The sequence below is a fragment of the Nicotiana tabacum genome, chromosome 9, assembly GCF_000715075.1.
Source record: "Nicotiana tabacum cultivar K326 chromosome 9, ASM71507v2, whole genome shotgun sequence".
Taxonomy (NCBI): Eukaryota; Viridiplantae; Streptophyta; class Magnoliopsida; order Solanales; family Solanaceae; genus Nicotiana; species Nicotiana tabacum.
Window position 1 is genome coordinate 24,577,139 of NC_134088.1, and position 13,955 is coordinate 24,591,093.

Genomic DNA, 13,955 nt, shown 5'->3' on the forward strand with positions numbered 1-13,955 from the left:
TAAATAATTAAAAGCAAACAATCCCTTAAAGCAACCACAAATAGATATAACAGTTGTGGTGCAGGCACATTCACTTCTTTTTACTCGACCACGGATACACACAAAGATATAAATGTTATATAATTCACACATGGGCAAACACACACACACAAAAAAAAAAATAGTCCGCTGCATTAAACTCTTGCTATGCACGGAGTCGGGGAAGAGTCGGACCATAAGTGTCTATTGTACGCAGTCTTACCCTGCAAACACACAAATATATTTATACTTTATTTACACTTATAGTCACAAATAAGTAATGAGTGATTCTACACAAACGGACATAAAATCCTGAATTAATGCTATAGAAATATAATATCAAGTACTCTATAACTAAGGGCAAGCATTAAAAGTCACATGATATGGCTTTAAGATTACTTATTATCCCTAAAAAGAGAAATAACATAGAGACTCTCACGTTGTGACATCTAATCTATAGCAATAAATTTTTGTTATTAGTGTGTTGCCCAAGAACCGAAATCTGGCTTTTGATCATAAATGCTTTAGATTATAGATTTTAGACGATTTATGTTCAAATATTAACATTTTCAACTTTTCATGGGTAAAAAATATAATACGTATTTCACAAAAGAAAGATGGCCCTGTCGTAATTATTACAAAAATTACTAAACATTAATAATGATTTCATGGACTCCTCCATTTTCGGTGATTTGTCTAAGCGCGTTTCTACAGTCATATAGAAAAGTGTCCAAATATATAAAAACTAATTGGAAAGTAAAGATAAAACAAAAAGAACAAATATAATAAAATCATATATACAAAAAGTAATAGGGACTTTCAGTCAACTATTTTAAAAACTGTGTTGCAATCAGAATTAGTTGGAGTCACTGATATAAATTATCTGTTTTTAGTAGAGTTTGTAAGATTATAATTACATTGTTTGTCAACTTGCTACAACCATCATCCATTTGAAATCAATTGTACATTGTGTAACTCACATAAATTGAAATTAAGTTAAAATTAATTAATTGGGATCAACTATATTGATTTATAGTATTCCTTAATGCAACCATTTTGTTTTATTCGAATTTTAGACCTATTATGCTTGGTAAAAATTCACATATGTTGAAGAGAAGAGAATTATACGACATTAATATTTAAAAATTACATAGAAACTTTTTTAAAAATTAAAAAATAAATGTCAAGTTTTTATCCAAAAAATATGATATTTTGACTATCCTACTTGTGTGTAGTTCATTCCATCAAAGAATATGATATATCAATGAGATCTCTTTATATTTAACCATAACTTTTGCTCTCAACATACTTTACGTGACGAAAATTTAAATTAGTTGGATCAGTTGAAATTAAATAAAAATTCGTGATTTGTTTTGGTACCGAAAGTTATGATGTGATGAATAAAATTCTTTCATTATTAATTATTGAGTTCGAGCTTTAAGAATAAAAAGAATTCTTTTTTAATAGCGTATATGATATGAATTCGGATTAGCAAAACCTTTAAATTTTAATACAAGGGTGGAAAAAACGAGAGAACTAAAAGGAAATTAACAGAAAAATTGAAAATGAAAAAGAACCCTAACTACCTGCACACTGCATTCCACTAGTTTAATTTTCACTTGTCTCCTTTCGCACATCACTCTCTCTCTCTCTCTCTCTCTCTCTCTCTACAAAAACATACACCTCTCTGTATCTATAGCTTTGAGCATTCCCCACTCTTTACTCTGTTTGAGTGAGAGAGACCCTCCAAGGAAAAAGCAACTTACAGCTTACATCTCAACTTGAATTATTTTGTGATCCTTACTTGCATTTTTCATGCTGCCTCTGCTTTTCCCTTAAAAAGTATAATATACTTATTCCTATTTTTATCTTTTGTTTTTTCCCCTTAAGCTTTGCTTTATCTGGTTAAAAATTAGTTCATATTTAGCATTTGTTGATTTGATTCTTTTCTTGGATCATTTCTGAGTAAAGATCTCAGCTTTAGTGTTTTTTTCTTGATTTGCTTCAGCTACTTCACTTCTAAGTTAAAACACATTTTTTCAAGTAATGTAGAGGAATAAGGGGTTTGCTTAAGCTTTTGGATCAGCTTATTAGTGTAATATATACTTGTAAGAATTTAATTCCTTGTGTTTTGAATGTAGAGATGAAAATATTTGCATTATCTTTAGCTAATTTGGCATCTGGGTATTTTTAGTTTTTATTATTTTTTGAATGTTTGGATTTACTTATATCATTGTGAATACCCTTTAAGTTTCTTCAGCTGGAGAAAATTCCTGCTGTGTTTTGCTTGCTTTATGAGGTGGGTACAAGCGGTGATGCATAGGGTACAACACAAGTGTACATCTGGGGTTTTCTGTATTAAGTACTACATATTTTTTTAATATTTGCCTTAAAAAAATGCAGTTATTAATCCCTTTGAGTTTTTTGAGCTGGAATGAGTTCCACTTTGTGTTTTGTTAGGTGGGTACAAGAAATGATGCATAGAGTACTAACACTAGTTGGCTCAGTATTTGGCTTAGTAAATTACAAAATTACACGTACTACTGTATGTGTTTGTGTGAAACTTTGGAATAGTTATGTTACTTTTGGTATTTTTGCTATGATTTTTGTGGTTGGTGAATATTTAATGATTTTGGTGTGGATTATTGAAGCAGATACTGTAGGCATCTTGGATTTGGAGGTGTCTGAAGAGACTCTGCTGAAATGAGAGGGATGTGTTTTGGCCTTGCTATTGTATTGTTATTGGGAATCTTGAATGTTGGGAAGGCTGAAATCTACATAGTAACAGTTGAAGGAGAGCCTGTTATAAGTTATAAAGGCGACATTGATGGTTTTGAAGCCACTGCTTCAGAGTCTGATGAGAAAATTGATACCACTAGGTATGACTAGTTCTCGTTTTCTTATTTCACTTTTTTCATTAGGTGTTTGAACTCCATACTTTTAGGCAGGTGAAGTGTGAAAACTACAGTTAATTAGTCTGTTTATGCGGCTACTTGGATTTTTTTGCTGACTTTTTATACTAAATGAGCAAATAAATAATCTTGTAAAGCTGTTAAGTGATATTCCAAGTATTCTTTTCAGAAGGTACTTATGGAAGTTGCTGGATTAATGGCTTATTTGTTTTCTTGCTAATGACCGATACTGATGTAACTAACATGTAGTAGTAGTTTTTCATTGTCTTTCCCATTCAAGGAAAAAGAAAAGTAAAATAAATTACATTTATCCAAAATGCATTTGCTTTGAGCTAAGAAATAGAGTACCTAGGAGAGACTGCATGGCCATTTTTTGGTCAGTGGATTTTTCTTGAAATTGGTTTCTGAACTAAGCTAAGTTTTAATTAATTTTTATAGGTTTGCTAATATTTCTCTTTAAATAGGAAATTCTGTGAAATTTTCAATCATTTAATTTTCTCTTTCTGTTTTAGGTATCTGTTAGAAAAGAAAGTGGTGTTACAATTGGTTGGGACAGTAATGTGATATTTTTGGACTTAGTACAACTTGGCAATATAATCAGTATGACATTGTAATGTTGTTGCATTGAGATTCTTTTTTCCATAAATGGTCAATTCTCCTTGCATTTTGTACAATGTTCACTTCCTTCCATGATTCTCACTTGTAAACAATAATATTATGACATACTTAAGAAAAAGATGAATAGCAGAAATGTTTTTGGTAAGAAGGAGAATCTTTGTCTCAAAAATAATTTTTTTTCTTAAAAAATGTTTTCCAGTGTTTGGTTAATGAGTGGAAATATTTCTGGAAAATATTTATTGAAGGTTGATAATAGTCTCAGCAATGGGGTAGTGTTTTGCGTTGAAAATCTGATGAAAACTTTGAGCCTGAAAGATTGATAGAAATATCTAAGTGTTGGTTGGAGCAATTAATAGGAGGAAAAGTTCAGATGTTTGTAAAGAAAAAGGCCTTTTGCCCATAAGTGAGGTAATATTATGACATACTTAAGAAAAAGATGAATAGCGGAAATGTTTTTGGTAAGAAGGAAAATCTTTGTCTCAAAAATAATTTTTTTTCTTAAAAAATGTTTTCCAGTGTTTGGTTAATGAGTGGAAATATTTATTGAAGGTTGATAATAGTCTCAGCAATGGGGTGGTGTTTTGCGTTGAAAATCTGATGAAAACTTTGAGCCTGAAAGATTGATAGAAATATCTAAGTGTTGGTTGGAGCAATTAATAGGAGGAAAAGTTCAGATATTTGTAAAGAAAAAGGCCTTTTGTCCATAAGTGAGGTAATTCATTTGATGGAAACTATTCTCCTTCAAAAATGTTTTCAGATAATCAAAAACCAGAAAATAAATTCATCATAGGAAATATTTCCGTGGAAAATGTTTTCCTTCGTACCAAACATATGAAGAGTTCTCTGTTTTTAGCAGAAGCTTTGTTCTCATTGGATATTAGAATGTCACAACCCTATAGTTCTCTCTTGCCGAGGACTGCCTGTGATGGTGAAATATATGCTTACTCTTATTTTCATTACGCTTTTTCAGTGAATTGGTTACATCCTATGCCCAACATCTGGAAAAGAAGCATGATATGCTTCTAGCTTTGCTATTTGACCGTGGGACCTACAAGAAAATCTACAGTTACCATCATCTAATTAATGGCTTTGCAGCTCACATTTCACATGAGCAGGTGACATTCTGCTCTTTCAGACGGCTCTTTTTTCCCCCTTCTATTTCTTGTTTATTCTTCTATCTGTATTGTCTTACATAAAGAATATATTAGTAGGCAGAAATCCTCAGACGAGCTCCTGGTGTGAAGTCTGTGGAGAGAGATTGGAAGGTCAGGAGGCTTACAACTCACACGCCACAGTTTTTGGGGCTTCCTACAGGAGTATGGCCGACTGGTGGTGGGTTTGACCGGGCAGGCGAGGATATTGTAATTGGCTTTGTGGACTCTGGCATCTATCCGCACCATCCAAGTTTTTCAAGCCACAATGCTGAACCTTATGGACCTCTTCCAAAATATAGAGGAAAATGTGAAGTTGATCCAAACACCAAGAAAGACTATTGTAATGGAAAGATTATTGGTGCTCAACATTTTGCAGAAGCTGCCAAAGCAGCTGGCGCATTTAATCCTACAATGGATTATGATTCTCCTCTTGACGGTGATGGACACGGAAGGTTTGAACTCATTTATTTATGATGTTAACTTGAGTATGTTCTAAAGATAACTAAGGGTTTTTTCCTATTTCCATTCTGTTGGTAGACTAAATTGATAACTAAGGGTTTTTTCCTATTTCCATTCTGTTGGTAGACTAAATTGATACGCAGTTGCGCATGCTAAATGAAATATAGCACTTGTGGGAGTTGAGAAGTACAGTTGTCTGTAGAACAGGACTCTTATTCTTCAGTGTGTGATGTCATGTTTTAATGTGGAATATACGCTTGGAAATCCCGGACGAGTTTACTTTTGTTCTGTCAGGCTATGACATCATTGCCCCAAGTAAGGAAACAGTGAGTGATTGTTCTTTAAGAGGAATGTGAAGTTCTTGCATTTTGTAAAGGATGTTATTTACATAAGAGGCGAATCATCAGATTGAAAGATAGGAAATTGGGTGGTATATATGTCCATGCTTAAGTACCCACGTGCACTAACAATATACAGTTGACGTAGGACCAAATTGGCAGTAACCATTGGTGGTATAAGAGTTATGAAATTGAACAAATTGAAGAGATACTATACTAAACACCTTAGGGTTTTCTCATGATTCTGTGCTTCATAGAGAGATTCCTAGTAATGTAACCCTCTTATAAGGGTAATGCCGAGTGCTGACGACCATACACCTTCTCAAAATGATAGTTCCAATGAACCAGTTGAGCACAGGGTTGCCGTATTCCTCTAAAAGTTAAGGCGTGGTGAAGCTCAGCTAGATGGATGTATGTGTGTTATGATTCAGGATGATGATTTCAAAGTTCCACTTTAGCAATGTCATTTCAGATCTTAGTGTTTGCGGTATTTACTTGGGGGAATGTGGAGTATATGACCTAGCAAGGAAGCAAAAGGAAAAGAGATTTTGGAATAGATGCCAAAATTCCAACTTGTAATGTTCCTATACTTTTGGCTGTAACTTCTTGCGAACATCTCATTTTTTCTGGTACCACTAAAGTTACTGTCTACATATCCAAAAAAGAAAAGAAAAGAAAAGAAACTTCCAAATCCCATAGGTGGATGCAATGGGTCATCTCCAGATGGTGGTTTGGCGGAAGAAGAGAACACTACACCAGTGTAACTTTGTTTGTCAAATTACCAAAATGACATAGGCTTAGTGATAACTTCTAACAATAAAATTATAGTCATCTTCTAGAAGTTCAAGTTTTTCCTCTCTTTAGCAACATCAATAAATAGAGCTACCGTAATGAGAAATCATTCTTATGTCATCATCATTTTGGAACATGCCTCAATGCAAGTGAACTGCTTCATAAAAGTGATCTCCCCAGAGTTATTTTTTTGTTTCAAAACCTTTTTCTCATATAGACTATATTTTTCGTTTTAATAAGTTTCACTGCTGTCTTTTAACTATATATGTACCCAGACTGATGTCAGTGCTATTTTTGTCAGCCATACGGCAGCTATCGCTGCTGGAAACAATGGGATTCCTGTTAGGATGCACGGATTTGAATTCGGAAGAGCAAGTGGTATGGCACCTCGTGCAAGGTAAGTTACAATAACTCTTCCAAGATTTGACAATCATATTGTTGTCCCATCTCTTTAGTACTAGAAAGTCGTCCAAAAGTTGAAATTCTTGTTCTTTGTAGAATTGCCGTATACAAGGCACTGTACAGGCTATTTGGAGGGTTTGTTGCTGATGTGGTTGCTGCTATTGAACAGGTATGCCCAAGGAAATTGATAATATGGATAAAAATATGCACGTAAGCTTTAATACAGAAACTGTTGCAATATGGATTTGAGTGGCTCTGAAATTTCAAGCGTAGGTATTACGATCAATCTGAAGCCAACTTGGTATTGGCAGGTATTTCTGAGGCATGGTGAAGTGTTGTGATTAGTTTACTCTTGTTTGGAAAGTCTTAATAAGAAGTAATAAAATTTGCTGAAATGTGGTAATGAATTGGTCTTGTAGTTATAGCATCATCTTTTGCACTGTAAAAAAATAAAAGAGTAGCTTATCCAAAATAGCTTTGTTTGATAAAAGAGTATTTCTATTACAGGCTGTTCGTGATGGTGTGGACATTCTTAATCTTTCTGTGGGGCCAAACAGTCCACCAGCAACTACAAAGACAACATTTTTGAACCCTTTTGATGCTACACTTCTTTCAGCTGTGAAAGCCGGTGTATTTGTTGCACAGGCTGCTGGAAATGGAGGTCCTTTCCCTAAAACTTTGTTGTCTTATAGTCCATGGATAGTATCAGTGGCTGCTGCAGTTGATGATCGTAGATACAAGAATTATTTGACCTTGGGAAATGGGAAAATCCTACCTGGAATTGGGTTATCACGTAAGTGCTTTATGCCTTTTGACATACTCTAATTGACTCCCGTCAATCAGTAGATCTGGCTCTCATCCGTTCACTGAAAGTTTAAATCATTTTTAGACACCATGGCCTTTTGTTTTTACCTAAATTACTAATGGCTGATTCTCAACCCTGTTTAATTCAGAAACTTTAACATGCTCGGTGTTACAGGAAATTTATGATTGTGTCCTTGAGTCATTTTTCTTTCTCTTTCCTTTTTGTACTTCTTTGTTTATTATTTCCTGGATAAGTGCCCATGATTAATCTATCTCTTTTTTTTTTTTGGTTTGAAAATGCCCTTCATTCATCAACTTGTCAGAGTAATGATCAATTTATGTATAAAGTATCATATCCATTATAACAGCCACATGCAGAATAGCTTACTGCGTCAGTTTTACTGTAGCTGGCATCATTTCCTTGTAATCCACCCTATAGAATTTGTTTTGTCGCTCATGACTTCATGCCATGATGTTTTTTCCATGTCCTCAATTGCCATGTCATTGGTATTGTGTAACATCAAACTTGCTGACGTCATGTTATATCCTCACTCGTTCCCTCATCTCCGTCTGGCTTCACAAAGTTCAACGGCTTTTGTAACTTCACATCCCCCAAAATAGTGTAATGAACTGAACCGGACTAAACTGGACTGAACAAATCAAAGAAAGTGAAGAAATGAAGGGAATAATCAGATACTTATGATGAGATGTAGACTTAGTTTTGGTGTTTTAAATCTCTGCCACTACTAAGCAAACTTCTTGGTTTTTTACAGCTTCTACACATCCAAACCGGACATTCACCATGGTAGCAGCTAATGATGTTCTTTTGGATTCTTCGGTTACGAAGTACAGTCCTGCCGACTGTCAAAGGCCAGAAGTTTTAAACAAGAATTTGGTGGAGGGAAACATCCTTCTTTGTGGCTATTCTTTCAATTTCGTAGTTGGCACGGCCTCGATTAAAAAAGTCGCTGAAACAGCAAAGGCTCTTGGTGCAGCTGGCTTTGTTCTTGCTGTAGAAAATGCTTCACCAGGAACAAAGTTTGACCCTGTTCCTGTTAGTATTCCTGGAATTCTCATAACAGATGCTTCCAAGTCAATGGCAAGTATCAGCACGCTCTGTACTCTTTTATTGGTGTCATTAATATTGTCTTGGAGCTTTGAGTAGGAAATTAATAGTTTTTTGTCTCCTTTAGGCTTCTTGTTTCTTGCAATAGACAATTTTATGTGAAAAATTATTCTAAGTTGCATATTTTGGCCATGATAGGTTCTTTAATGGAGAAGTAATTGCTTTTTCTGAAAAGGTAGAAAGGTAATACTAAGAAGCACGGACACTAAATTTAGGATGTGTTTTAGAGGCACATTTGAACCAATACCAGTAAGACGTCAACAAAAGTTCTAGTGTCTAGGTGCCACAAGTCTCCTGGTTTAGAATATGAACTTAAAAAGAGAAGAAGGAAACAGAAGGTCCTATATATCCAACATCATATATATTGACGTAGTTTCTGGATGTGACAATAAAGATTAAGAAAATATTCTAGTTCGTTTCAAGAGCTAGGAATCATGTAGTAAAATAAACATATCTTGGTAAATAATCTTTTCTCGGTTATGTAAAATATCATGTCCAGAAAATGGTAGTTCTGTTTCCTGCTTGTGTGATGTATGATTTATGTGTGTCTGTCCAACACAACCCTGATCTTTGTGTCCCTACCACTTAGCCGAATAGAATCACACATATTGAGAAAAATTATAACTGGTCTTTTTTTATATATAGGATCCGAAGGAAAAAACGTGATTGCTGTCCCTTCTGATGACATAAATCAGTGTTTGGTTCAACTTGTCGGTCACATTAAAAATGCTCTTTCGATTAGAATGCATAAGTAGAAGTCTCTCATTTTGCTTATGTTAGTTAAACTTGTATGCTCATCTCTATTTTCAGGAGCTTGTAGATTATTACAATATCACCACTTCAAGAGATTGGACTGGACGAGTTAAGAGCTTTAAGTCAACAGGTAGCATTGGAAATGGGTTGCGGCCAATACTCCACAAGTCTGCACCTCAAGTAGCTATCTTCTCTGCTAGAGGACCTAATATCAAAGATTACAGCTTTCAAGATGCCGATCTCCTGAAACCAGATATACTTGCTCCCGGTTCTCTTATTTGGGCTGCCTGGGCTCCGAACGGGACAGATGAAGCCAACTTTTGTGGTATGTATCCGTCATATTATTGTTTATAGGTAAATGAATTTAAATGTTTGTGCTTTTCCTGCTAGATGGTTGTACCATTTTAAAGGAGAATTAGATGGTAGATTTATATGTTTAAAAAAGTCATTTTTTAAAATTCCTAGCCTATTGTAGACTTAGCCACAAACAATGAACCGTCAGTTTTTTTTGTGGCTTCTTGGAGCCTTTTTATCCATTTTGAAATATAATAGATGCCTTGAATCCTGAATTTGATGCTCCACTTGCTTAGGACTTCAAATATAATCTGAAACCAAGAGATTTTATCATTTATGTCCATTTGGTTGGCTTCAAGTTCAAACTAAAACGATAAAACGATTTTAAGTGATAGTGGTAAAGAAAAGCTATGGGCAAGAGACATAAGTCAACCATGGTAAAAGTGTATTACATGGTACTTAAAAAAATTTACTTGAAGCAGGTGAAGGATTTGCATTGATCTCTGGAACTAGCATGGCAGCACCCCATATAGCAGGAATAGCTGCGCTCATCAAGCAGCACCACCCTCATTGGAACCCTGCTGCTATTAAATCTGCGTTAATGACAACTTCATCGACTATTGATAGAGCAGAGAGACCACTTCAAGCGCAACAGTATTCTGGATCTGAGTCCTTGACACTCGTTCCAGCTACTCCGTTTGACTATGGAAGTGGACATGTTAATCCTAGAGCAGCTCTGGATCCTGGACTCATTTTTAATGCAGGTTATCTTCTCTTCTCTTTTCCCTCTCCTTTTGATATAGCTTAGTGTGTCTAACCACATTTAAATACTACTAAGATAATCCTGTTGCTAATTTGTAACAGTTACTGCCTTTAACGATTACTAAAGCTGGGGGTCCTGTTTGACTAATTGCTTTTGATATATTTGACTTGTATAGTCTAGTTGCTAAATTTTCTTCTCTCCAATCTTGTTCCCTTTTGAATTTGGAATAATACTTGGTTTTCCCAAATTTCCAATGTTTGGTTGCACAAAATAGTTTGGAAAATGTTTTCCTAGATATCACATTTTCCCTAGAAAAAGTTGAAAGCATTTTCCAAAAACTACACCTACCCTCGCATCTAACTCCAACCCCCTTCTCTCCCCTACCCCACCTCTCCTACCTCCTCTCTCCAAAAAGTTTTTTTTTTCAGATTTCAGTTTTTTTTTCTTTTCCGTCACCCCCCCCCCCCTCCTCCGCATTTTTTTTGTATTTTCAATTTTCTGTTTTTTCGTTTTTCTGCACCACCCACTCCCTTTCCCGCGCGGCAATTTTTTATTTTATTTTATATTTTTTCAGTTTACAGATTCAAAATTTTACGAGTCCCAAAGTTATGAGTTCGGAGGTTTATGTGTTTGGAAGTTTGCGGGTTTAGAAATTATAGAGTTTACGGGTTCAAAAGTTTAGCGGTTCGGAAGTTTATGGAATTTGTGGGTTCGGAAGGTTGTTGGTTCGAAAGTTCATGGCTTCATGTTTATTGTATCTAAATTATTTACGAATACTCTTGAGAAATTTAATTTGCGTACCAAACACCGGAAAATGAGTAAGATTACTTCTTGTTTTCCAAGAAAACATTTTCCACGGAACACATTTTCCGTAATACCAAAAACACCCATAATCATGACTGTTCTCTCATTTACTTTTTGAGTTATGATAATTTTTCCACTCTAGAATTCGTGAAAAACCACCAAGCCATCCAAGATATTGTCTCTCGTTTAACATTATATTTAGTTTGTTGAAGTCTAACTTGACATTTCGGCGATGTATTTTCGTCTTTATGTTGACTAGCAATGATTCTTATGTAGGTTGATATGTACCTCTTGTCTTCTCTATGGCATTATCTAAACATCTTCCCCTAAAAGAGAACGAGAATTCAAGAACAGTACATATTATAAGAAATTTTAGTGGCCAAACCTGCCTTTAAGATACCTATATTGGACAGATGAAATAAAAAAACTTGTACTAGTATGATGGAAGATGGTATTCTGGCTTTGTACTTGCGAGAGTTATGATATTGCTTTTGGTTTATAAAACATAGTTCTTTATCCAAAAATTTTGGAGCTCTATATTTAACATTATATGGGGTTAAATACCAAATGCAAACATTGTTTCTGAGCTCCATTCTGACTCTTGATAATAGAGTTTTCAATGTGTTAGGAATAGCTTTAACTTTTGCTTGATTGATTTTAGGTTACCAAGATTATTTGGGGTTCTTGTGCACTGTGCCCGGAATTGATCCTCACGAGATAAAGAACTTCACGCATTCCCCATGCAACTACACCCTTGGTCACCCATCAAATTTCAACTCACCCTCAATTGCAGTTTCACATCTTGTGGGAACTCGAACTGTCACACGCACAGTAATAAATGTTGCCGAGGAAGAAACTTATGTTATAACAGCAAGAATGGCTCCAGAAATTGCTATTGAAACTAATCCTCCTGCAATGACTTTAAGGCATGGCGCGTCGAGGAAATTCACAGTAACACTCACTGTCCGATCAGTAACAGGAGCGTACAGTTTCGGAGAGGTTTTACTGAAAGGTAGCAGAGGGCACAAAGTCAGGATCCCTGTTGTAGCTGCAGGTTATGATCGATAGGCACTGGCGTTTGCTTTATCCAAAGTTGAAATATCTCGTTTGCTATATATTCTTTGGATCTGTGAGAATAAGATGCATATGGTTAGATGTGGTTTCTCCAAATATATAAGGTGTGAAGTGAAAATTATGTAAAGGTTAAGTAGTATGAGGGGAGAAGGTAGTTTCTTCCCATCTTAAGTTTTGCTAATTCTGTGTTGTAACTTGGTGGGAATGCCTTTTATCCCCCTTCTAGTATGTATGCATATAGGCCCTCAAGCCTTTTTAAGAGTTAGAAAAGGGAAGGTAGGTAGGTTTGTATCTTCCCTACTGTATTTTTGACTTCTCTTGTATAAGCTAATCAAAGCTTCCAATTTATTGCATTTAATTATTTGCCGCTAGGAAGTATCTTGTCATCTGAGTTGGCTTGGTAATTGAACTCTAGTCTCTTAATCTGCTATTTTTTTCCCCCTTGAAATCCTTGAGAGTTAGCTCGCGCCCGATTCGAAATCTGATGAAAAATGGGTTCGTCCCTATACCTATTGTAGACACTGAAATTTTTCAAGACAGACTCTTGAAATATTAGGAGTCTATTAAGGTTACTTGGTGGCTACGATCTAAGCAATCCCATAGTGCACAAAGAGATCACATATACGATTTCGAAATTCCATAAAAATTTATGGAATATTTATTAGAGAATATGTCTTGCTCAAAGTTCTAACATCATTCAAGATCCAAATGGAGTGTTGCTATATGCTTCTTGATCATCAAATACATCAAGGAGATGCATATCATCCTATGTTCGAGAAATACGCCGCTAAGGTCCTCGAATTATGGATAATAAATCGGAGAAAAGAATCAAGGGATAAATAGAGTTGTAACCCGCAATGTTTATCAATAACATCCTTTTTTCTTTATAGTTGTTTGTAATTGCAGTTTTATTTTCCTACGAAAATTTATTGCAAATACCTATCTCCACTTAAATACATGGTATTGTTCGCGGTAGAGTTCGAATTTGTAACGTGCACCTAACTCATATATCATGCATTATGCTATTACCACTAAACAAAACCTTGGCGCAACTAGTCTACTATTCTTTTGTAGTTCTTGCTTTTCCTTTTTGTGTTCTCTATATTAACAAATGTTGGTACATTGGTGACAAGTGGCTGGACTTTACTTTGGCATGATAGTTCGCTTTCAGAAACAATCGATCCCCTTGAACTGAATGAAATAATGCTGAAGACCAAAATACACAAACTGATCAAATGGTTATGTTGCAACTTTTGGCTGGATACATACCTATCTTCTTACAAAATGCATTTCTGATGTACCGAAAGAAATTAGAGTAAAATATGTACTCAGCCATTAGCAGGTATATTTGATGTAAATCTGGATTAGTCAGGCCAATAAATTTTGGAACGTCTAAAAGGAAAAAAAATGACAGACAACCTAGTGATGCATTCCTTTGAATGTGATTCTACTTCTATATTCTTTAGCATGATGATGGCCACAACTGTGTATATTGTGGCCAATTTGTCTAATCCTGCTTCCTTTACATATGTCATTTGGTATTCAAGGGTGTGGCCTAGTGATAAATAAAATGGGTTGAAAATCATGAGGTTTCAAGTTCAAAACACAGCGGAGTCAAAAAATATTAGGTGATTTCTTTCTATC

The 13,955-nt window shown here is 35.1% G+C and overlaps 1 protein-coding gene across 2 annotated transcripts; it reads left to right on the forward strand.

The window, feature by feature from the left end:
• The first annotated feature begins 1,601 nt into the window (after nucleotides 1-1,601).
• LOC107807036 (subtilisin-like protease SBT2.5) lies at nucleotides 1,602-12,686 on the forward strand. Of its 2 annotated transcripts, none has more exons than XM_016631314.2 (11): nucleotides 1,602-1,860; nucleotides 2,673-2,897; nucleotides 4,519-4,663; nucleotides 4,760-5,154; nucleotides 6,593-6,688; nucleotides 6,790-6,862; nucleotides 7,201-7,486; nucleotides 8,271-8,596; nucleotides 9,434-9,701; nucleotides 10,153-10,434; nucleotides 11,899-12,686. In XM_016631314.2, the coding sequence occupies exons 2-11, from the start codon at nucleotides 2,722-2,724 to the stop codon at nucleotides 12,303-12,305; spliced, it is 2,454 nt and encodes an 817-aa protein (XP_016486800.1). In that variant the 5' UTR covers nucleotides 1,602-1,860; nucleotides 2,673-2,721; the 3' UTR covers nucleotides 12,306-12,686. The 2 variants fall into 2 exon arrangements, with proteins under 2 accessions (XP_016486800.1, XP_016486801.1); XM_016631315.2 differs by having other exon boundaries at nucleotides 1,858-2,126.
• Nucleotides 12,687-13,955: the final 1,269 nt, after the last annotated feature.

Excerpts from the sequence above, each read along its gene's own strand:
- LOC107807036 (XM_016631314.2), top strand. The coding sequence starts at position 2,722 with ATGAGAGGGATGTGTTTTGGCCTTGCTATTGTATTGTTATTGGGAATC. Across the intron at positions 6,863-7,200 it reads TGGTTGCTGCTATTGAACAG|GCTGTTCGTGATGGTGTGGA; the intron begins GTATGCCCAAGG and ends TTTCTATTACAG. Across the intron at positions 8,597-9,433 it reads CAGATGCTTCCAAGTCAATG|GAGCTTGTAGATTATTACAA; the intron begins GCAAGTATCAGC and ends CTCTATTTTCAG.